The 25,017-nt window shown below is 40.9% G+C and overlaps 1 protein-coding gene across 5 annotated transcripts in view; it reads left to right on the forward strand.

Moving 5' to 3' along the window:
* THSD7A (thrombospondin type 1 domain containing 7A) overlaps positions 1-25,017 on the forward strand; it is a 294,643-nt gene that overhangs the window by 133,683 nt on the left and 135,943 nt on the right. For 4 of the 5 annotated variants that reach the window (XM_031940732.1, XM_031940733.1, XM_031940735.1 and 1 more), the window contains exons 3-5: positions 13,906-14,154; positions 17,086-17,267; positions 23,005-23,073. In XM_031940732.1, coding sequence (XP_031796592.1) covers positions 13,906-14,154; positions 17,086-17,267; positions 23,005-23,073 — 500 coding nt within the window. The remainder of the gene's footprint in view (positions 1-13,905; positions 14,155-17,085; positions 17,268-23,004; positions 23,074-25,017) is intronic. The other variant, XM_031940734.1, reaches the window with a different exon arrangement.

Genomic DNA, 25,017 nt, shown 5'->3' on the forward strand with positions numbered 1-25,017 from the left:
CTTGTGTTCACACCTCTAGAGAGCTCATAAGTATCTAAGTACTCAATGGAGTTCACACGTTTGGGAGAATGCAGGGCTTAGTAGGGCTTAGTCCGAATTCACACCTCCCTTAGGGTCAGAGAGCACTCTGGGAGATAACCCAGAATCCCTCTCCCTCCAGAAGGCAGAGTTAACCTTTGGGAGATCACATATATAGGGAGCTTTTGAAGCTTGAGCTTAGTTCTTCTTGGAGACTTACTTGAGTTAGTTACTTGAGGAGTTACTAGAAACTCTGGAAGAAAGCCTACAAGCCCTATCTTTGAGGCAAATGGAGAATGATTCTGACCACCCAAAGTTGTTGGAAGGCTCATATGAAATATTGTGCTGGAAGGACCTTATCAACCCGAAAGCACCATGTAAACCCAAGAGGTGGTTATTATCATCATAATCTCATCAGTGCAGGCACCCTTTCCACCAGTTAAGAGTATCACCCATTCCTACCTTCCCCTTGTGACCATGTTCTTCCATAAGTTTGCAGACAAGATCTACTGCACACAATAAGGGCCTTCCTCTACATATATAGGATAGCATGGCACAGTGGGTAGAGTGCTGGGTCTGGAGTCAGGAAAACTCTTCCCGAATTCAAATCTGACCTCATATTCTAGCTGTGTGACACTGGGCAAGTCACTTAACCCTGTCTACCTCAGTTTACTTATCTGTAAAATGAGCTGGAGAAAGAAAAAGCAAACCACTACAGCACCTTTGCCAAGAAAACCCCAAGTGGTGTATCAAAGTCAGACACAATTGAAATAACTGAACAAAAATATACATATATACATAAACTTATCTGTGTACATATGTGTGTGTGTAAAATATGTACAAATATTACAATAATGGGAGCTGCCTTTATAGTGAGTCAGGAATGGTCCAGCCAAGGCCGTCCAGCTCCTGAGATTGGAGAACTCCCTCTGGTCTGGAGTGGTTAGGGAAGGCTCTTGGAAGAATGCCTTTTCATATTTCTACCATTTACTTCCAAACGACTCAATTTGTGAGTCGCTCAAGATCTCCAAGTCTCTCTGTCTCTTTCTATCTCTCTCATTGTCTCTTGGTGTCTCTCTCTGTCTTTGTATCTATCTGTCTCTTATTTCATGCAGATTAGTATCACTCATTTTCCAATTTATAACATCAAAAGGACCATTTTTTCTTTTCCTTTCATCTCCAGGACTTAGCACAGTTGGAGACAGGTCATGGACACTTAATAATTTTTGTTATGGAATTGCTTGGGGCACTGAATGGTGAAGTGACTGACAGGTTTCAGATCACACAGACAATATGCGAGAAGAGAGAAGGCTGAGTATACATCTACCTGCCTCTCATAGCTGCTTTTTACTCTGCTATTTGCTTTTCTATCCTTTTTTTTAATTCTTTAGTTTTCTCTCCACTGACTCCTAGGTCTAATATTATGAGATCCCATAATAATCTGATTACCACCACCACCCCCAAACCTATGAGGTAGCAGGAAATGGGTGTTTTTGTCCCTGATTAGTAGATGAAGTTGCTGAGATACAGAGAACATGTCATTTTTCTGAGCTGATCGGACCGATTACCAGTCTTTAAGATTCCCCACACCCCAAGCACATCTTCTGGTGTTCTAGAATTTTCTCCCCAGCCCCTCACTATGGGTTACCACTCCAAGGTCATCTTTTGGGCAATGCCAGCCTCCTTACTAAAAGGAAAGTAAAAACATGGAATAATTCGAATCCAGGGAGTCTTGGGTCTAGGCCCTGTGCTATATGTAACTAATTAGTGTGATCGTTGAATATCCTATGGCATCTTACCTGTTAATGTCAACTTCTGTACTTAGGTCCAAAAAGTCAGTTGTACAACACAGGACAGGGTGCTGTGGCTAGGTAGCAGTAGGTGTAAAACGATCTAGGCTTCTTAGTGGTCCCCCAGATCCTTCTGACTCAGCAGTACAATACTGGAGTCCAAAAATCTCATATGGTCTTAAGCTTCATTAAAAGGGCTGACCAGCCACATGCTCTGTCCTGGCTAGACCCCATCAGGAGCATTGTGTTCAATTCCTAATGTGTCATTTTAGAGAGGAAATGGACCTCACGAGATCAAATGGAAGATGGGAAAATGAAAAGTAAGAATACTGATTATACCATACAAAGAGCAATAGAAAAAACTGGAGGGTGTTTAGCCTGGAGAAACAAGGGTTTAGGAGAGACAGGAGTTTAGGTGAACAAAAGAAGAGTTGGAGGAAAAAGGATGATATTGGTCTTGCTTGATCCCTGAGTTAAGAACTAGGAGCAGTAGGCAAAGTAGAAAGAAGGCAAATATATTCATGCTGAAGGGCACGCTTCTGAAAATGTGCACCATCCAAATAGGGAAAAGCTAATTCGTGGAGAGTGTTCCCAACCACAGGCCATCCAGGAGAAAAGGCTTCTGTGTGATACTTGGGTGGTTGTTGAAAGGATTCTTGCTCCTGGTGCACATGGTACCAAAAAACTTCACACTTTGCTTTTAACTTTAATTAAATTAAACAACCATTTATTAAGTACCTAGTGTGCAGATACCTATGTGCACTTTAGAAATACCATAATCCTTGCCTCCATTAAGCTAACCATTTGAGAGGGATGTGAGAATCAGCATGGTGCACAAAGAAGGGTTGTCCTCAGCTCTACAAAGCCCCATGTTCATGATTTGCCTCTGGCACATATTGGGTCTGTTACCTTAACTAAATCATCTAATCTCTAGTGTTCTGGCAGCCTATTTTGACAGACCTGGAAGGCCTCTGAAATGGTGAAATCATGGCTTGTCTTCCTCTTCCTGGAAAGGAAATGAAAATTGAGTCCTCCATCCTTGTGACACTTTGTCCACTCCTCAACCTACCTCCAACTTCTTTCATTGGAGTCAATGATCCAATGTATTGCTATGTATCTCTATGTTTTTTTTCTCCCAAAGATAATTTATGTTAAATTAAATGCCTATTATGTATATAAACATCAATTTTGTTGTGAAATATTTCATTCCTAAACATTTAAAATCCACTAGATTAATTATCATCAAAATGCATATATAATATGGATAATTAAAGAGCTCCTCCAAAACACCAATAATGAGATTTCATGCCTAACAAACCATTGACTCAATAATGGGGATGATCATTAATATTAATGACCAACTTATCTTTAATATTAATGATCTCTTAAGCACTTAATATTCAGTAATTCCTCTAACAGGATATTAATAGCATGATGGGTCTGAATATATGGTTATTCATTGATGTTAAAATTAATATACTGTGATGAAGAGTATTATTATTAGCATTGAATGTATAGCAATTCAACTATAAGTTATTTTCTTAGTTAATTGACATTCTCACCAAAGAATGGCTAGACATATATTTTCAAAGATGCCAGTGACATCAATTTTTCTTACCTTCCTTTCCCCAACCCTTTGATACAAATCAAGTTGAGTATGTCAGATTATGTAAGGAAAAGCAGGAAGAGAGACTGTCAGAGAGAAGGGGAGAGAGGGAGGGAGGGAAGGAGAGAGGGAGAGAGAGGAAGAAAGAGAGAAAAAGAGAGAGAGATGTATACATATATGTTTCTAATATATATATATATATATATATATATATATATATATATATATATGTACTTCTGCTATTCTACTTTTAATATTCCTTGAATGTCTTTCAACAAATGGAGACTTGGTTTACAAAGGAAAGAACATTGCTTCTTCCTGAAAAATTGAATTATTTTGCCTGTATTTTCACTACTACCAAGCATGGCAGAGTCAACCCAAAACCAGCTATTTCAGGCCCCATTTCCAGAGCCCTTATTGTCTGGGCTATTCTGTGTGCTGTCTATCCTCAATTTGTAACTTGCAATCATTCTCTCGTTCCAGTCAAATTGGTATTTAAACAGGGAATTTCATCTGTTTCCCATTCATTTTCTTATGCTTCAGCTCCTTTCATGTAATGATGTAATCCCATAAATGAAGTCTCTTAACTTCTGAGCAATTTCTACCCTGGCAGATCTCCTAAACCCTGGCCCGGGTAGGAGAGATGAGATTAGCAGCAGGCTGCATGTCACCACTCTCTCATTACTTTAAGCAAACATCTTAGCAGAGCTCTCCTGAAGTGTTAATGGCTTTCTTGTTTTCTTTTGATTGCCTTTTGTCCAAATATGTTGTTATTTTTTTCTTTTCCAGCTTTTTCTCTGTTCTTTGCTCAATTTTTTGAATCATTTCTGAATGTGATAGAACTGTAAATTGAATGATATTTTCTTCAATTATTTTACTTCCTTATATTGTTCAGAGTTAAATGTTGTAGATGGAACAGAGAAAATTTTACTCAGCCCTACTCCATCCACTAGGCTATTTTCAGCTTTCCTCACCATGTGTCCATTCTTCAATGCAATGTGTTCAATAAGTGCATACTTTATACCAACAATGTGCCTAGTGCTTTGGATCTGGGGATGTAGTAATGGGGAGAAATCAGTCTCCAGTCTTTAGGTCCTTCTAGTCTATTAAAAGGAAACAACAAACAGAGAGCTAAAGAGATTTGAAGAGATGTGGGATATAATACAAAATAATTTCAAGAGAGAAAGAGTACCAGATGGAGGAGACAAGAAATCCACATGAGAAAGGTGGTATCTGAGCTGTTTATTCAAGAAAAGTTGGAATTTGGGGAGGTGAAGTTGGGGAGAGAACATTAGTACCATGAGGAACAGCCTATACAACGTAAGTGTGAGGGGAAATGGACAAATGTGTACCAGAAACAACCAATAGACCATTTGATAGAGCTGATCCCCAAGTTACAAACTGAGGATAGCGCCCTGAATAGCCCAGACAATAAAGACTCTGGAACAGAACAGAATGGAACAGACCCCTCCCCCTGAATTCTTCCAGATACTTGATCTGGTTCTTGCTTAATGATTTCTTCTGAAAAGAATAATCTTCCACTGGATACAGTCAGCCAAGGTCAATATGAGCTAATGGTGTAACATGGAATACCCCCAAACCAGGACAACTTTAGGCTTCTTTAGGAGGGGTAGAGCAGCCTAGTATTCTCCTCCTGGAATAGATCTTGTATGATTGTTTGGGTTCAGTTATTGGGCCATAAATTAAAAAGGACATTAATGAGCTGGAGAGTGTCCAGAGACATCTGGGATAGGGAGAGAGAGGTCTGGAGATTGGACCTACAAAGATCACTTGAAGCAATTGGGACTGTGGACCTTGAGAAACAAAGATGGGAGAGTATTGGTGTGGCCAATACCTGGGAGAGGGATTAGCCTTCATCTGTTTAGCCCTACAGGGAAGAATAAGAAGCATGGATCTAAGCTATGGGGAGGTAGATTAGATTTGGTCTAAAAACAGCCTTCTATACACTTGAAGCTGTCCCACAATGGCGCAGGCTGCCTATGGAAGCAGTGAGGGTTTCCTCTTCCTGGAAGACTTTGAGAGAAGCTTATATGAGTGAGATGGCAAAGAAGGGGTCTTTGTTTGCTGTTATCCCAAATGGCCCTGGAGATCCCTTCTCTGAGATCCTGTGATTCCTTGTTTTTCTTTGGTCCTTTGTGATCAGAAGGAATTCAAAGATCAGACAAGAACCTGGCCTTGGAAGCACCTTGGTAGTGTCCTGGAAGAAAGAGTTCATCTTGGAATCATTTTAATAGAACAGGGAAGCAAACTGGTGGAAGAGAGGATAATAAGAGTGGGGAGGAGAGAGAGAAGGAGCAGAATAGAAAAATCCTGGTTCTAAAATCAGAGATGGATTGCAGTCCCACCACTGACACTCTCTATGGGTTCCTTCAACAGACTGAGCCTCAGTTTCCTTCTCTGAAATGAGTCTCCAGAACAAATGGTCAGGCTCTGAGGTCGGGTCCAAGCTAGAGCTGCAATTTTATGATGCTGGCTTAGAAGACCAGAGTGATTTGGGGAGGAGGTAGGCAACAGACAGGGAAAGGAAGCTGGTTGATCCAACACTCATTGTCTACTGTGTGCTGACACATGGGATCTGACCAACCAAGGAAAAGCATAAACTATTAGCTAGACATCCTGAGCTTGATACATGGTCAGGAGAGCTACAGGAAAGGGACCTGATGACCTTTGGCAAGCAGTCCTTGGGTGAGGCTGATAGATTATGGTGGAAACCATAGACTTGGAAGGGAATCATCCCCTTGGAGATTGTCATTGAAACCAGCAGAATAAAGCAGCTCTGTGATAGAGAAGAGAGACTACAGAGGAGAGAACTGTGGGCCAAAGAATGAACAGAGAGTAATGACTCAAGTCAGCAAGCCTTGAGCACAGCTATTGTAGGATGCCTACAGCTACCTGCATTGCTTTGTGGGTATTTCTTGAGGTTTTGCATGACTTTGACCATTGCTGACCCCATTCTATTGTTCTGGTTGCTGTTTTGTGTTAGGACTTAACAAAACCTGTCTGCTACGGGTTTCCCACTTCAGGATTCTGTGGCATTTGGAGATATTTCTGCTTTCTTTTCACTTTCAACTTTAGAGTTTTGAAAAAAATCTAAATCCTGCAGAAGTCTATTGAGAAGAAATGTAGCATAGTGGATAAATCCCCAACTTTACAATTGGGAAGATCTGGATTTAAGTCCTGCTTCTGACACAGACTGGCTATGTGGCCCTAAAGAAGTCATTTAAGTTCTCTGTGTCCCTGAGCAGTGAAGCAACCCTCTTATTTTAAATAGGAAGAAACTGAGGTTTAGAGAGGTTTTATGCTTTGCCCAAATTTATAGTCTCGACATGGAAAAGCAGGAGTTTGAACTCTGGTCTTGTGACCGAGCCCTCCGTTAGACAGCATAAAGTTTGTTTTTTTGCCTCTTCTCATCACCAAGCTTCTCTTATTAGAGAAGGCTTGGGCAATTGTGCTCCTAAATGTCACCACGGTCTTCCCCTCCTTAGGGCATGAAGGGATTGGGTGCTGTTTTCTTGCATAGTTAATGGCTCAGTCATCTGGGTACAATCCCCTTTCAAAGAGCATGGCTGGCAAGGATGGGGTTGGGGCTTCAGGCTACACTCACACCGGGGCCATTGGCTAGTGCCAAAGCCCTTAGCGATAATCAGCAGCACATGATCCTTCCAGCTGTCAGGTGGTAAGGTTTGGCAACTTCTCCTGGCAGCTTCTCAAAAGATTTTTGGATCTCAGTCTGGGTTTATATACTGGGGAGGGGGTGAGGTCTATCTTTAGGAGGGATTTGATTTAGGGATGCATGTGGATCCATAAGCATGTCAGGCACTAACTTGCTGCTATCTGAGAAGTAGCTCTGAGCGCAGGAAACTCAAAGATCCTTGGTACTCCGTGATTAGAGTAACAAGTGAGACTCACCCAAGTAATGTGTCCTCTTAAGCCTGAAAGAAGGGGCATTTCTGGATGTCACCAGAAAGGAGGTCTCCAGTCAGGGAAAAGGTGGGAGCTGGTGCCATGTCCACTGAGGGCTGCATGAAGCAAGAGTGCAAGGGAAGAACCATGGGGGAATCATGGGAGGAATAGCAGTCATTTCTGCTTTGGCCAGAAACCCTGAGGATCTTTCCCCTACCAGATCTGGATTTTTTGGACTAGGTCAAAGAGGAGATTCTTTGCCTCAATTGCTACCTATCCTTAATCACTGAATGAGTGCAGCCTCAGTGAAACAAAGGTCTCCCATTTCATCCAGGATCATCTCCAGCCATCTTGATTTATATCTTACCACTGGAACCAGATGATTCTGGAGGGGAAAGGGAGGCAGGTGACCTTGCACAGTCCTCCTTCTTAAATCCAACTCACTTGCATGTCATGGCAATCACAGAATTTCTGTGTGCAGATCTCTCATTAGTGGTTCAAAAGACTTTCAAAAAAATTATCTTTTTCAAGTAGGGTTGTCCAAACTTATAATTTCTTTGATGAAAGGGCTTCTGGTGTGGAGCCTCCCTCCACTGATAGAGAAGAACAATTGATCGGCAACATGGAGCCTCCAAGATTTCACTGGGTCATCGAGAGATTAGGGGCTTCACTCCTGGCTGCACAACTGGGCTGTTTCAGGGCCCAGGACAAATGAGCTGGCCCTTTCTAATTCTAAAGTGAGGCTCCAGCCACTCCCCCAATCTGCTCCCCATTACTATTCCCTTAACAGAGTCACCAGAACTCTCTCCATTAGCAGACACACCCATGTCAACGGGATCATGGTATCATCAAACAAAGCATTAGCCCCCAGATACTTCAAACCTTTCATCTTTCTATGAAAGAATAACTCCAAAGTTCTGACCTGGAGGGCTGTCATAAAGACCCCTCCCAGGTAGCCTTTTGCATTATCTGGGGTCTCACTATCACAGACTGTTGGAGCTGAAGGGGATTTCTTTTATTTTGGAAGCTAGACTCCTCAAGAGTGAGTGAGTGTGGTCTGAGTCTGATAGCCACCCCACACCAACAGAGCAGGCCATCGGGAGATTGCTTCTCAAAGAAACCTTATTATGACTGTGACAATTTAATTCTTAAAGTAGCATCTGGACCAAACCTAAATCTTTAATTCCATGGTCAATCCTTCCTTCCAATTAATTATCCTATCCAATTAATTCCAATCAACCCTCCTCCTTATCTGAGGAGGAGTCCAAACTCCATAATGAAAGGGAAGAATTCCGACCAGCTGCATCCCCTCCCAGAGAGGGCATTAATGATTCAGTAGTGCTCTTGACTTTGCCACAAGCCACTGCCTGGTAAAATGGAGGGACTGCCACGTGACTCTCCCTGGGAGTGCCCCAGGATGTCTAAGAGGTAGATCATGGCACCTTTTTATGCTCCCAGAGGGAAACATTGAAAGGAGAGATCCCATGACATCTCTCAACTTGCTTCCAGGACAGGTTACTTGGAAGTCAGTGCTGACCTAATTACTGGCATTTCTTTTTTCTAATAAAACTCATTTTTAAAAGTTAGTAAGCAGGGAAACTAGGTGGCACAGTGGATAGAGCACCAGCCCTGAAGTCAGGAGGAGGATCTGAGTTCAAATTTGACCTCAGACACTTAAGACTTCCCAGCTGGGTGACTGGGCAAGTCACTTAACCCCAATTGCCTCCAAAAAAAAGTTAGTAAGCATATGAATGCCCATAGTTTCCCTAGATTCTACAGAGATCATTTAAAAATGGAGTTCTCCTATGCTCAAAGGATTATCAAACTGTGCATATCTTTGGGTCTGTATCCCAAAGAGACCATAAAAAAGGGGAAAGGACCCATGTGTACAAAAATGTTTGTAGCAGCACTTTTTGTAGTGACAAGGAAGTGGAAACTGAGTGGATGCCCATCAGCTGGAGGATGGCTGAATAAGTGATATGGTAATATAGTATTGAATGCTATGAAATATTATTTTATAACAAATGGTGAAGAGGCTGATTTCAGAAAGGCCTGGAGAGACTTACATAAACTGATGCTGAGCAAAGTGAGTAGAACCAAGAGAACACTGTACACAGCAACAACAAGATTAAACAATAATCAATTCCGATGGACATGGCTCTTTTCAACAATGATATGATTCAGGCCAGTTCCAAAAGACTTGTGATGGAGAGAGCCATCTACATAGAGCGAGAGGACTGTCAGAACTGAATGTGGATCACAACATGCTTTTTTCCCCTTTCTCATCTTTTTTCTTTTGGATCTGATTTTTATCATGCAGCATAATAAATATGGAAATATATAGATATAAGAATTGCACCTGTTTAACATATATTGGTTTCCTTGTCATCTAGGGGTGGGAGTGGAGGGAAAGGAGGGAGGAAAATCTGGAACACAAGGTTTACAAGAGTGAATGTTGAAAACTATCTTTGTATGAATTTTGAAAATAAAAAGCTATTATTAAAAAATAAAAAATAAAAATGGAATTATCTATCAATCCATGGATTATTAGAAATACAGGCCCTCACAGAGATTCTGTGTGCACATTACAAGTGTAGAAACTGAGATGTAGAATTCTATGTTATAACAATGGTGCACTCAGAGCTGTGTTCGAGCTTTATAATTTAAACAGTATCTACAGGCATTTTAAAGAGTCTACATAGATATAAACTTTTAAAATATGTATATTTATATGTTTATGTATGTATAGTATGTGTGTATACACACATATATGCAATACAATGCAATATCTTTTTGTCATTGTGTTATATTACATACGTCCGAGGTCCCTTCCATCTTAAATTAATGTGCTCTGCTGATCAGTAGGATCAGTGCACCAAGTTGAATTTCTAGCTGTGCTCTGAATGATAGATGAGGTTCTTCCTCACCCAAGCCCATGCAATTGTTATGTGCCCAGCTGGAAGGAAGTCAGCAGCAGTGAAAGAAGAGAATGACCTAGCCTACAAATTACTGAGAACTTTATAGACTGATTTATACCATTTATATACTATAACTTTCCAGAACTCTTTCAGGTGTTCTACTAGGATGATAGAATTGATTTTAATAGAAGCTTGACAGAAGCTTGAGCTCAGAGAGTAGATAAGTGACTTGTCCATGGCCACCCAGCCCATAAGTATTTGAATCAGAATTCAAGCTGAAATCTCTTGATTCCAAGTCCAGCAGTCATTCTAGAACACTGCCCATTTCTCACATGCTGATGGCCATGACCCTGACCTCAGCAGGGTATCATCAGGCTATGACTCTAGCCAGATGATCTAGTCAAAGGTTACAAAGCATATAATAAATTCTGAACTAATTAAGTTCCACAACTTTAGGGATATAAGATGCATAAAGAGAAAATGAAAAGAGAGCATTAAAATGTGGAAGGATGTACAGAAATGTTTATGGCAGCTCTTTTTATGGGGGCAAAGAATTGGAAATTGACAGTATGTCCACCATTTAGAGAACAGCTAAACACATTGTGGTATATGGTTGTAATGAAATGCTATTGTTCTGTAAGAATGAAGGAACAGGCAGATTTCAGAAAAACCTCAAGAGAGTTAAATTAACATATGTCAAGCAAACTGAACAGAACTAGGAGAATACACACTAGCTGTGTGATGATCAGCTTTGATAGACTTAACTCTTCTCAGCAATACAATGATCTAAAACGACTCCAAAAAACTCATGATGGAAAATGTTATCCACATTCAGAGAAAGAACTATGCAGTCTGAATGTAGATAGAAACAGACTATTTTCACTTTGGGTTTTTTCTTTCTTGTGATTTTACCCTTTTGTCCTAATTCTTCTTTCATGATATGACTAATGTCAAAATATGTTTAATATGATTATATATCATATATCAGATTACTTACCATCTTGGGGAAGAGGGAGGGGAGGAAGACAAAATTGGAACTCAAAATCTTATAATAAGTGAATGTGGAAGATGATTTCTGCATGTAATTGGGAAAAATCAAAGGAAAAAACGAATAACAGTTTGACAACCTAGTTTAGAGATGAAGAGTTTTACAGATTAGAAACCACATACTCAGGCCATATATCCTGCTGATGACAAAAGTGGCCCAAATATGAACTAAATAATCTATCATCCCATCTCTAATTTGTCTAGACTCTTGGACTCACTTCATCTTTCTTTATTTCATAAACCTGCAAATCAGCAATCATGACTTATCTTTATAGCTAGTTTTATGTCTGTCTCACTATTAATAATCAATAGTGGCTTCGTTGAAATGGAGCTCAGGCCCTGTGGAGACAGAATCACTTTAAAATTAAATTTTATTTTTTTTCAATTATAAAATATTTACATTTTTTCTCTTGTCCCCTCCCTGCTGGAGAGAAGAAAAAGAAAGTCTTCTAGTAAATATGCATTGTCAGGCAAAATGAATCCCCATATTGACCATGTCCAAAATTCTACATATTATCTATCACTTCTCCATTAGAAGTGGAGTAGTGTATATTATTATTGATCTTCTGCAAACATAGTAAGTTTTGCAAAGCACTGAAGTAGACACCATAAAGTAATTTGCCCATGGTCACCCAGCTAGTAAGGCTGGATTGGAACTCAGATCTTCCTGACTCCAGGCCCAGCTCTCTGGCCACTGGATCATTCTGTGGCCTGGTTCTTCTCATTTTATTCCTCAACAGTTTCTATGTTTTTCCATATTTCTCTGAAATTTTTTCATGAATCAGTTCTTATATCATGATCTTAATTCCATTACATTTATGTACTATAATTTGTTCGGTCATTCTTCAATTAATGGACACTGCCTTAAGTTTTCAATTCTTTACCTCTGTAAAAAGAGTTGCTATAAATCTTACTATAAACTAATCATTTTCCTCTTTCTATCTCTTAATATACTTATAAATCTTTGTTTTTAAATATCCCTCCTTCTGAACTTATAACCAAAGAGGAACTAGAGAACATTATGAAATGCAAAATGGACAACTTTGATTAAATTAAATTAAATTTGCACAAACAAAACCAGTGCAGCCAAGATTAGAAGGAAAGAAGAAAGCTGGGGGAGGGGGGGAATTTTATAGCCAATATTTCTGATAAAGACCTCATTTCTAAAATATAAAAGAATTGAGTCAACTTTTTAAGAATAAAAGTCATTCTCCAATTGATAAATAGTCAAAGGTTATCATCAAACAATTTTCAGATGAAGAAATTAAAGCCATCTATAATCATATGAAAAAATGCTTGAAATCACTATTGATTAGAAAATTGCAAATTAAAACAACTCTGAAGTACCACTTCATACTTCTCAGATTGACTAAGATGAAAGGAAAAGATAATGAAAAATGTTGGAGGGAATGCAGGGAAAACAGGGACACTAATGCATTGTTGGTGGAGTTGTGAAGTGACTTGCCCAAAGCCATATTGGCAATAAGTCTCAGATCATGATCCGATTATTGTGGAGAGCCATTTGAAAGTATGCCCAAAGGGCTATAAGCAGCATACTTTTTGACCCTTTGGTCAATAATGGGAGTGAATCCCAAAGAAATCATAAAGGAGGGGAAAGAACTCACATGTGCAAAAATATTTGTAACGGTTCTTTTTGTGGTGGCAAAGAATTGGAAAATGAGTGGATGTTCATCAATTGGGAAATGGCTGAGTAAGATGTGGTATATGAAAGTAATGGAATATTATTGTTCCATAAAAAATGTTGAACAGGATGATTTTAGAAAGGCCTGAAAAGATTTACATGAACTGATACTGAGTGAAATAAGTAGAACCAGGAACCATGTACACAACAGCAGCAAGACTGGACAATGATCAACTATGCCTCAGTGATTCAGTGATCCAAGGCAATCCTGATAAACTTTAGAGAGAGTTTGAGGGGATGATGGAGTCAAGTGTGTGTGTGTGTGTGTGTGTGTGTGTGTGTGTGTGAGGTTGTGCCATGTTTAAACAAAAATACTTAAGGATGGGAGAGACTTTATTATGTTTGCCAGATGCTGGACTTTTAAAAATTATATGGGAAGAAGCTAAAGATAAGAAAGAGAATGGGAATTATGTGTGTGATTGGGGTCCAAGTAGCAAAACTGGACTTTGTGAGAACAGCTACTTCCTCAAAGGAATAATTGAGGAGAGAATGAGAGATGATAGGGAGGGGGAAGAAATAAGTATTCATATGGTTCATATTATTTATGTCGCTGTATGTTTTTATAAATATTATCTCATTTGATCCTTATAACAATTCTACGTCATAAGCATTATAATTCTCCCAACTTATGACAGAGAAACTAAGGCCAAAAAGGTGAAGCTACTTGGTCAGAATCACTCAACTAATAAGAATCTAAGGCTGGACTTTTAACTCAGGTCTTACTATGCTCTATCTACTGTACTGCCAGCTCCCTCCTTGTTTCCTACAAATTTTGAAAAACACTCTATATACAATGATACTCCCTACATAGTTCCATCTCATCTTACTTTTGGACAGTGTTTTGTTTCATATGACCAATCATATTTATTTGTGATTTCTGATGCTCATGTTCTCTTACAGCCTTTGCCAACAAGACAAGCTGCCCGTCACCTTCCAGTCCTGTGTGCTCACCAAGGAGTGCCAGGTGTCCGAGTGGTCTGAATGGAGCCCTTGCTCCAAGACCTGTTATGATATATCATCCCCTAAAGGGAATCGCGTCCGTACACGGACCATCCAACAGTTTCCCATTGGCAGTGACGAGGACTGCCCTGTCTTGGAAGAGATTGAGCCTTGCCTGACCCAAGGAGATGGGATGGCACCGTGTGCTACGTAAGTAAATAGTCAACAAATGGAGAACCTTCTCCACCCAGCAATGGAACAATGATTAGAGAGAACTAGATCTTTGGAAGTAAAGACTTGCTTGTTTGACCAGTTAACCTCTTGGAGAGAGAAATGGGTGGATGTTTGTTCTTATAGAAACTTCTCCATCTTCTGCACATCTATTTCATGTCAAAAACTGTCAAAGAGCAATCATAGTAGTCGTTCTGGTGTCTGACACTTTCCCTACAACTACCACCTGAGGGAAGGAGTGTCAGTATTGTGATCCCCATTGCATAGGAGGAGAAAGCGAGGTCTGGAGAGAGGAACCAACTGCTCCAGGCTCACCACCATAGGAGGAGCACAGCCAGGCCCCTCTCTTAGCTCTCTCCTAATTTATTATTCTAGTTTTCTTCCGCTGTACTCCACTGTCTCAAGATAGAAGTAGCCAGGGTATCCTTCTGCTGTGACTAGGTATGAGCAGCAGCTCTTTTTCAGTTGTTTCCAAGGAGCCAGAAGGTTCTAGTCTCAGTTCTGCAATGAGCCACATGCATATTGAGCTTTATCTATACAAAAAACTTTACATATATCATCTCTTTTGGTCCTTCCAACAAGTCTGTACAGGAGATATTTCAGGCATATAACTTTTCAGATAGAAGAATGAGGGCTCAAGGAGGTTTCACAATGTCCCCATCATCTCAGCTCATCAGTATCAGAGTCAGGATTTTAGCCAAAGTGAGCCTGACTCAAAATCTGACATTCATTCATTCCATTCTATGATTAGCATTCCCTTATTTCCTGTATGACCTGGGCTAAGCCACTTAGCTTCTCTGGTCCCCGGTTTCCTCATGAGCAAAATAGGTTGGTAGATTAGATGGTCTCTGAGTCCCTGAGCTTCCACTTTCTCTGATCTATGGAAGGATGTTTATGATGAATGATTCTGCTCAATCATTTAAGCATGTACTAAGCACCAATCAAGCACTTGCTCAATCATTAATAAGCATTTACTAAGCACCAACTCTATGCCAGAAGTGCTGAAGACAAAAGTGGAAAAATACCCATCCTCAAAAGAGTTCGTATTCTAAGAAGGGAAACAACATGCACATATAGATATGTTCAAAATAGACACAAGGCACTTTTGGGTGTGCCTGGGGGGCCCTTGGGGTTGAGCTTCCTATCAGAGACCAGTACCAATCACATCTAATTGTTGAACTGGACTCCAGAGCAGCAGTACAGAGATTGGTGAGGTTGGGCGTTCTCTGAAAGGGACATATCCGGCTCACTCATGGTTATTAGTAGTGTGGATTTATTGCCAGGGTGGCAGGACAAGTCCAACTCCCAGAGGCAGCCCTGGTCAGCCATGCTTTTAGCATTATGACTCACATCCTAGCTTCCTGCTATTATGATGATATTGGACCCCAGATGACCAGAATGAACCAGGACCGCTAGTGAGATACAGTTCTCTATGACCCATTCCAATGGGTCACCGTTCCCCTTAGCTACTGAAAGGTTCATACCCTTCTTATTATTGATAACCATAAGTCTTCCAAGCCTGATTGGGAATTTTCTTCTGTCTTATGACCCAGTACATACAGGATAGGGAAAGAAGAGATGGGAAACTTTTAAGACATAATCTTATCCCTGGGTATCCTGGAGCACAGAATCAAGAATGCTTGTCTGGCACTTGGGTGCCTGGTAATAATTGTCCTCCTTATTAGCCCCTTTTCATTCTTGGTCATTTTTTCTTTTGAACAAAAGGAGCTCGAGCTCGGCTCTTTAAGAAAATGGTGATTTGTTTGCATTTTTTACCTTGCTATCTTGACCAACACCTTCCCAAGCTGATGCCCCCAACCCCTGCAGCTTCCCTGGAGACTGTTGCCAGCTTCCTAGAGCTGGGATGGGAAACTCCTGGAGAATGTTTGGGGTGAACTCAGACCTGTGTCTCTGAAAAACCAAAGCTTGGTTTTGTGGAGTAAAGACAGTTTAGACTGCCAAGGCCTTCCAGAGCACAGGAGACAGGGAGAGAGACAAAACCCCTGCCTCCTTCTGACTTCAGAGAACCACAGATGTGACACTTAAGCCATCCCCATTCCAAACTTGAATCTGATTTAAAAGGCTCATCAGACTACATAAGCTATTTTCTTTGGGCCCTGTAATATCATTTTTCTTGGAGGAGGAGAAATATCACAACTTCCCATCTCTGGCAGCATCCGAGATGGCTCCCTGGGGAGCTCATGAAAGCCTGTGCTTATGCAGGGCTAGTGACAAGGCCTTCCCTCCACAAGCTCAGGGTCTCAGGGCCCCCTGCTTATGAGCTCCCTACTCAAAACCTGCCGGCTCCTCCTCCTTCACCAGCTCTCAGCAACGATGCCTATGTGCTGCTGAACAGTCGGCTTGTTCTTGGCAAAATTTCCTTTTGTTTAGTTGTCACAATTCACTCCCCACACATAATTATAATTTTTCTCAAATATGGAGGAGCCACTTCTAAGATCCTCATTAAATGGATAATGAAGCCTGCTTTTTTAATCTTGAATGGTTACCAGTTATTTTGATGAATATGATCTTTTCACTTTGACCATTTTTCTGCATGCTTGCTTAAAATCAGTGTCAAGAAGGGACAAACCTGGGATTAGCTTCATGAAATGTCAGATTTCAAGTTTTCTCATGCAACCGCACTAGTTTTCTTGCCATCAAGTATTACTATGAGCTTTACTGATTGGTATTATCTTGGGATTTTACTAAATTTGACCCTTGCTATTGTAGACTTGAAGATGGAGAGAGAGAGAGAGGAAGAAATTATTTGATATTCAAATGTACTCTGTGTTTTATCTAAGTAAAGTTCAGTTGGGATTGGAAAACATTTGGCTAAACCTTCCTAATAAACAAGGAGTCAATGCCAAGGACTCCCACTGATTCTTCCTCTTGCTGTTTGATTTGATTTAGGTATGGTTGGAGAACTACAGAGTGGACCGAGTGTCGAGTTGACCCGTTACTCAGCCAACAAGATAAAAGACGAGGAAATCAGACTGCCCTTTGTGGAGGAGGAATCCAAACCCGAGAGGTCTACTGTGTGCAAACCAATGAGAACCTCCTCTCTTATTTGAACACACTCAAGGAAAAAGAAGGTAAATCCCTTATCTCCCAACCTTCGTTTCTCCTGGACTTTTTCATTCAGTCTTCCTGAGCCACCATGCCCACATTGCTCAGGGTGGCAAGAGTGTTCTGGACATGGTCTGTCTGACCATTGCCATCATAGCAAAGTGAATATTGTTCATATTTCTGAGGAAGAAAGATGTTCCCTCAGATCTAGGTATTCACTCAATCAAAATATACCGACAAGTCGCTTTATAACTTTTTCTAATGGAAATGCTTTTCTTATTACTAACAACTGTTAGATTAAATTAAAGTGAAATTCCCTTAAGGGTCCTGAATGCAATGCATTGACATATACTGTTATAATATAAAGAGATCTTTGGTTTCTACCAATGTGCTCTCAGAGATGGCATAGATGGTACCAGAAGAACCAATGTTCTAGCAGGTCCTAGCATCCTCAAAATACCCCAAGTGCAAACTGTCAGCAAGCTAGCTCGTCTATCCTTTGGGTACCAATTGGTCAAAGCTCAAGTGAGCCCATCACCAAGTGACAGGCAAGGGAAGCATTTTCCATCCACAGCAACTCACAAAAACCATCATATAAATTGTATTGCTGGTAATCTAGGAAGTGAAGGGATGATCGAAACTGAGGAAAACAAATTAGTCAATTAACAAGTATTTCTTAAACAGCTACTGTATGTTATATACTATGCTAGATGTTGGATATGCAGACTGAACTTAAATGATCCTTGCCTCTGAAGTGTAATCTAGGGAGGTAATGTGTGTGTATTTAGGGCTATCTGTAGTATGTATAAAGGTGCAGGTGTGTTTGTGTGAGAAAGCGAGAGAGAGACAGAGAGACAGACACAAAGAGAGAGAGAGAGAGAGAGAGAGAGAGAGAGAGAGAGAGAGAGAGAGAGAGAGAGAGAGAGAGAGAGAGAGAGAGAGAAAGAGAGAGAGAAAGAGAGAGAGAGAGAATGAGAATCCCTAATCTGTACAAAATAAATATAAGTAATTCTTGGGGAAGCAAAACAGATGCAAGTAGATGGGAGAAACAGAATAGGTTTCAAGTAGGATTTGATGTCCAACCTAAACCTTGGAGAAGTCTAGGAATCCCAAGAGAAAGAGGTGAGGAGGGAGTGAACATCAGACATAGAGGACATCCATTACAAAGGCAAAGAGATAGAAGGTAGAATGTTCTGCCTGAGGAACAAAGTCTAGTCAAATTTGCCTATTGACTGTGTAATAAGGCTGGAAACATAGCTTATATCCTTAAATATGTTGAAGTAAACAAATATTATAAGATATATTAGAAATGTGACCTTTTTCTTTCTGTTCCACGTGATACACTTAGATGATCTCTAAGCCTGTAGTTTCTTATGTGATTGAAGATTAATCATAAATCACATTATTTCCTTCTTCAGTGCCTCAGCAAAGGTATAACCTTGGTTTCCTTCTAGTTCGCATTTATCTTGTATTCATCTATTTGTATGTGTTATATTCTCTATTAGAATTCAAGTTCCTTGAAGGTAGAAGCTCTTTTTGCCATTTTTATCTTCCTAGCACTTATCACTCTAACTGACACAAACTAGATGTTGAACAAACCCTATGGGTTGAGTTGGCCAGTCCGTCCCATGGAGATAGGTGATAGATACCCTTTATACCAAGAATTCTTAACTTTAGAAGAAGGTATGTCCTGGACCCCTCTGTTAATCTAGTAGCCAATGGCCATGTGAGCTTCTGAGAATTGTGATTTTAAATGCATAACATGAGACACATAGGATTATAAAGGAAGCCAATTATATCAAAATATACTTCTTAAAATAATTTTTAAAAACCATGTTTATAGATCCAGGTTAAGGTTCTCTACTCCATATCCAGGATGCATAAATTTCCATTGTCAAAAATGACCCCCACCTCTTGATAGCCAAACTTCTTGTGAGCCATATCTCTCCAATCTTTGATCATGAGTCCTTGAACTCATGATCTTGGCTTGGCCTGAGCCTTCCAGATGGTACATCCTGTCACATCTTCTGGCTAAGTTAGTCAGGCTTATCTCTGAGCCATGCTGCAGCAGCAGAGAGCTACTTCACTGGAACTTGATATAAAGGGAAAAGTCTCAAGTGAAATTATATATACTTTTAAAGTCAAGTATAAGTCCTCAAATATAATTATAGAAAAAATAAAATTTATCATCCATAAGTGTTGAGGATCAACTATATCTTTCCATTAGTCAATAACACTCAAGTCCAACTTTTGGCAACCTAATTCAATGAAAGAAGCATTCACTGAGTTCCTACCATTTACAAAACATTATATTTAGTGCTAAGGACTCAGAGCTGCAAAGGACAAATATTTATCCCATTTTTATGATCTAAATGGGACATTCCATAGGCAGTGGTCCTGCTTGAAACATTTCTCTTTATGACTCTGAGAGATCCAGATCCCAAAGAGGAGACATAAACCGTGGCTTCCTTCTTAGCTCCTCACAGTGCCAAGAAAACTGACAATGAGCAAGACAGCTGTGCAGAGAGCATGTATGACAAGTAACTCTATCTAAAAGTGTGTGAGCAGGAGTCATTAAGAACATCTGTGGTCTGTGTTGACTCCCAGATCATAAGAGTAGCAGATGAGATTATAAATCATCCTAGTTCCCCTGTATTCTGAAGTGATTATGTTTTTTCACTTCACAGGAAGCCAGATTCCTTTTTCTCTTGAGTAATCCTCAGAGGAGGTCTTGAACTCAGTCATAAAAGCCCTTTAGTAATTTCTATATTGGAAGACACAGTTCCATATTTCGGTCCAGAGATGCTAGACTGAACTTCCTAAAGGAAATGGAAAAAACAGTGAATTGATGTGAAGATTACTGGAATGTAAAAACCCACTGTCTCTCATTTTGGGCTCTGATTAGGGGTACTGTCAGCTTAGAGATTGGGATGTAAACCAGTTGTCAAAAATAGCCACGCAATCACACAGATATCCCACAATCTAAGATGAAAGTGAGTGAAAATCCCTGTATAAAATCATGAAAACTGGACCAACCACAGGCACTGATGTTCCATGTGGATTTTGTCAGATAGGTCCTAGCCCTTGCTTTCCTTTTTATACTGAGAAGAGTTGCCCTTGTGGAGAAGAGAAAAAAAGAGAAGACTCTCTGTGGAAAAGTTACACCCACTTTTTCCCCACTCTACATGACTGATGTATCAACTATATCTTCACATTATGTGACAAGACCTTTAGGAAATCCTATCAGAGATAGACCTTTCATTCTCTTTTCCATTTACTCACTTCCTAATGCCATTTATGAATTTAGAATCTAATATGTTTAACATATGTTTTATCAGTTGAAAAATTACTAAGTACACAAACTGGTGCCATGTTATTATTGCAAAAAATTTAATTGGGGCATGTCTGACAAGTTCCATAGACAAGTTTTTGAGATAGGGTTAAATTCATCTCAAGAACAGAGTTGGTCAACGAAGCTACTCAAGAGTTAAGTGCCAAGAACTAGTTTCATTTATGGTCTCATTAGATCCTTACAATCATCCTACAGGATAGATGCCATTATATCCCCATTTCACATAAGGGGGAGCTAAAACCAAGATGAATTAAGCAACTGGCCTGAATTTGAACTCAGGTGTTCTGGACTCTATATACAATGATCCAAACACTAACTGCTTACCTGCTAAATCTCATACACATTTCACAAATTTTTTTGCTCTTTTCTGAAAGTGTTTTTGTGCTTCAGGAAAAATCTACCAATATTTATGCTTATATAAATTCCATTTAGAATTTTCCTGCAGAAAAGCATTATAATATAATAATAAATAATAATAAAAACAATATAATAATAATAAATCACTGGGGAATCTTCACCTCCAAATAGGCAGAAGTGGACAGAAAGAACTAAAGATGGGCTGAGCATGAATGCTCAAGTGAAAATAAAGTTAGACGATTTAAAAGTAGTCACCAGCAGAAGCAATATCCTTATCCATTAGAACAGAAACCCCTTCGGGGCAGGGACTGACTTCTTCTGCTTATATTTATGGCCTCAGCCTTAGACTCATGCCTGGCAGGTAGTAAAATCAACCAGTCCCAAAGGCTATTTTGAAGGGAGAGAATGGAAGTAAGCACAGAGAGGAGAGCTCTAAAGAAACACAACCTTCCTTAAAGGGCCTTTTAAAGTTACCTTGTTTTAAGTCATTATTTTTAAGTAATCAGCACTTCCTACATGTATTTGCTGGGCAACCAGATGGGTACTGGATAGAATGCCAGGCTTGAAGTTAGACTCATCTCTCTTAAATTCAAAACCAGCCCCAGACCCTCACTAGCTGTGTGATCCTGGTCAAGTCACTTCACCCTATTTGTCTCAGTTTCCTCCTCTGTAAAATGAGCTGGAGAAGGAAATGGCAAACCACTTCAGGATCTTTGCCAAGAAAACCCCCCTGGGGGTCACAAAGATTCAAACTTGACAAAGAACAAGAAGGGCAAAAGATGTTTATAACTGAGTAGTCAGACGATGGCAGCGATGCCATCACATCTGGATTTTGTTTGTGAGTCAGCAGTTTCCCAAACCCAAGCCCTTAGCTCACTGCACCTTCAAGCAAACCCCCTCAGGCTGCTCTTAGGGTCACAAAGGGGATCTCTGACCATCTGTGCCCTAGGGCAACATACAGCCCAGCCATTCCAGCCCAGATCCTGCCCAGGAAATAGAAATGGATGCCTTGTATGTACAGGGGGCTGCACTCTCCTCCCCTCCCCAGACTTTCCCAGTGCAGACATGGGCAACGCCCCTCCTGGTGCATGCCTACAGCAGCCAGTCAGCCAGGGATACTGCGCTTCTGGCGCCCCAGCTGGGTCTGCAGGGCACTATCCCGGATGTTTGCTATTCTCCCTGAGTCACTGAGCCTCAGCAGAAGCGTACTGACACAGCAGGATGCAGGCAGAAACACTAGCAGCAGGAAGATGGCTCCCACTGCAGCTGCCAGCTCCTTGTAACGCTCCTGCCCTGGCAGCCTTTCCAAGCCAGCTTCAGGTGAGCAAATGGGAGACCCTTCTGCTAGGGAGCTGAAGGCTGGCATTTCCTCTGTAGAGAAGAGCTGGTCAAAACCCTGGACAGCTCCCGGCTCCGTCTAATGATTCTAGGGCCCTGGAGGCAGCACAGGAGCAAGCTACCATAGGCCTGGGCTTTTGTGAAACTGGTGCTTGGCAAATTATCTCAGGAAGAGGTGGCGCTCTGAGCAGGGTCCTCCAAGTTGGTTAAAGTGTAACTTGACTCGGGATGCATGAATGGGACAAGGCTCTTCTGAGAGCTCTGAATGAAGGGGGGGAAAGCCTAGCTCCCGCAGCTCCAGGGGAGATTTCCCCCTGATCCAGATACAAAAAGGCTCTGGGGTATTAAAGAATGCCCCAAAGACAGATGAGGAGGAGAAGACCTTGGTGCTTCCGTGCAGCAAGAGGAAGAAGCCCTCCAAAGGAGCCACCTCCCACTCAGAACAAGCATGTGGCTACAAGGGAAATTGGGGAGGGGGTTAGGTTGTAAAATAGTGTGTATCATTAGCAGAGAATAAAGGGGTACTGCTACTACTTCCCAGGTGCTTGGAAAAGCAGGGGCTACATGAGAGCGAGGGCACCTCCATTAACGAAGGGCATCAATTGGTCATTGTCCACACCGTTGCCTTTTCTGTGTAGATGTCACCTGTTTTCCTTTTCCCCAAGCCCCTTTGCACACACATCTTTGCTTATGCTGCTATTTCCCTATTATTTCAGAAAGTCAGTCTCAGAGCCGGTCGAAGGCTAGTGCTGCACCCCTCCTATCCATCACTTTTGAAATTACAGGTAGGTGGGGCTATTCTGCTTGATATTTCCATCAAAATTATGTATCAATGGGGCAGGGCAGGGAGAGACCTGCTGAGGCCCAGAGCCCATTTCCCTGCCTCAAGGCTTAAACCATCTTAGAAAGATACTTCTATTCATACCCTTTCTCTTTCTAGGAAGTCACCTCATGTTTCCCACTAAATGGCACAAGGTTTTGGTAGTTTTATAATTTTTCCACTGGAGACTTTTATTCATAAAAATAAGCCATCAAAAAAAAGATGTCTCAAAAGATATTACCATACTGACAAATTAAAAATTTGTAAGCAGAACAGATATTACAAACAAGGTACCATATGGGTATAATGCTGCCTTCCTTGAGCAATTATAAGTATATTTGCTAATTTATTTATTGTTCTTGCTCTTTGAAAGGTAACCATGCTAAATGCTATACTGGTGATTAGTAAATATATAAAACCTACCATTTGCCTTCAAGGAGTGAGGTGGGAGGTGTCAATGAGACCCATGCAAAAATAGCTATGATGAAAGTTAAGAGTATGAAAACTTAAGCCTTGGGAAATCTGAGAAGATATTAAGGAAGACATCATAAAAATCTGATCTAATTCCTGAAGGAAGGGCAGGATTGGGATACACAGAAGTTTGTGACTGGGAGCAAAGGGGATAGACAGTCTAAGAAAAGTGAAGGAAGCAAGAGAGCATGGGGAGATAAGGGAGTACTAAGTAATTCACCCAGGGTGTGTGTGAGGGAATGTAGAAAATATGAAGAGGAATCATGCAAAGTCAGGTTACTAAAGATGGTTCAGAGTCTGCACAGCTGACCAAGAGAGGCTATCCTAAGCCTTTGTGGACATGAGGAGTGGCAGGAGGGCAAGAACGAATCATGCAATCTAGGAATCTGGTTTGCCCAGAACCCAAGCATCCAGATCTGGCTTTTGGTTTTTTGGGGATCAAAGAGTTAGAAAGAACCCTCTACATCTGGAAGCAACCTTTGAGGAAGGTTCTATAGTTCATGCCTGTCCCTCATTTTATAGATGAGGAACCTGGGGGCACAAGGGGGTGCAGTGACCTGCCCGAGATGCCACAGGTTGTAAGCTGCAAAGCTAGGCTATGAACACAGTTCTACGCTACCTTGCTCCCTAACGTGTGGAACAAGTTCAACCACTTCAGTCCCTGTATGGTTGAAACTGATTGTCCTGGGTCAAAATAAAGAATTAAGACCCAAATTCTCTACAGTACCATGTGGTCTAGGTTCTAGCTCTGATTTCCACAGAGAATTTAGAATGAAAATAAGGCAGGGACCCTCTGGGGGATCTCTAGTCTGTGACTGAAAGACCATGGATCCTGAAGGTGATCTGAATCCCAACAACTAGAGAAAAATTTAGGACCCTGGAGCCTCTAGGATAGTAGCTGTATACATCTGTCCTGGACTATGAGTATAAGCAGCCATCTATGGGAATCCTGCTGGTGGAGAGCTCCTGAGGAGATGGAGGATCCCTCAGCCATTGTCAGAGCACAGCTAATCAGGTACAATCTCAGCTCTACCAACTGAGAGTTAGAACATGCCTTCAAGCAAATAAAGTCCTATAAATAGCACCCAATCTGATGCCCAACTAGGAGTAAGTGCTGCTACCCTTGGAGTAGAATGGAACAAAATTTTCTGTATTGATTTTAAAAATGCTTTTTTTCTTCCCAGTTTAACCCTTCACTTCACTTTAACTACCTGGATTTTGTGGAAGAAATCCATGTTCACTCTCTGTGGGAAAGAACATGGGACAGTGGGAAGAACCAGGGGTTTTCAGGTCACTATTTGAGGACTGAGATTCAAATGCTATCTGTGTGACCCTGGGTGTGTCTGTTTTTAAGCTCTGGACTGTCTCTCTGTAAAATGATGGGGTTGGAATAGAGGATTGTTAGGGATTGAGTCCCCATTCACAAATAAGACAAGAG

Source organism: Sarcophilus harrisii, chromosome 5 (genome assembly GCF_902635505.1).
Source record: "Sarcophilus harrisii chromosome 5, mSarHar1.11, whole genome shotgun sequence".
NCBI classification, from domain to species: Eukaryota; Metazoa; Chordata; class Mammalia; order Dasyuromorphia; family Dasyuridae; genus Sarcophilus; species Sarcophilus harrisii.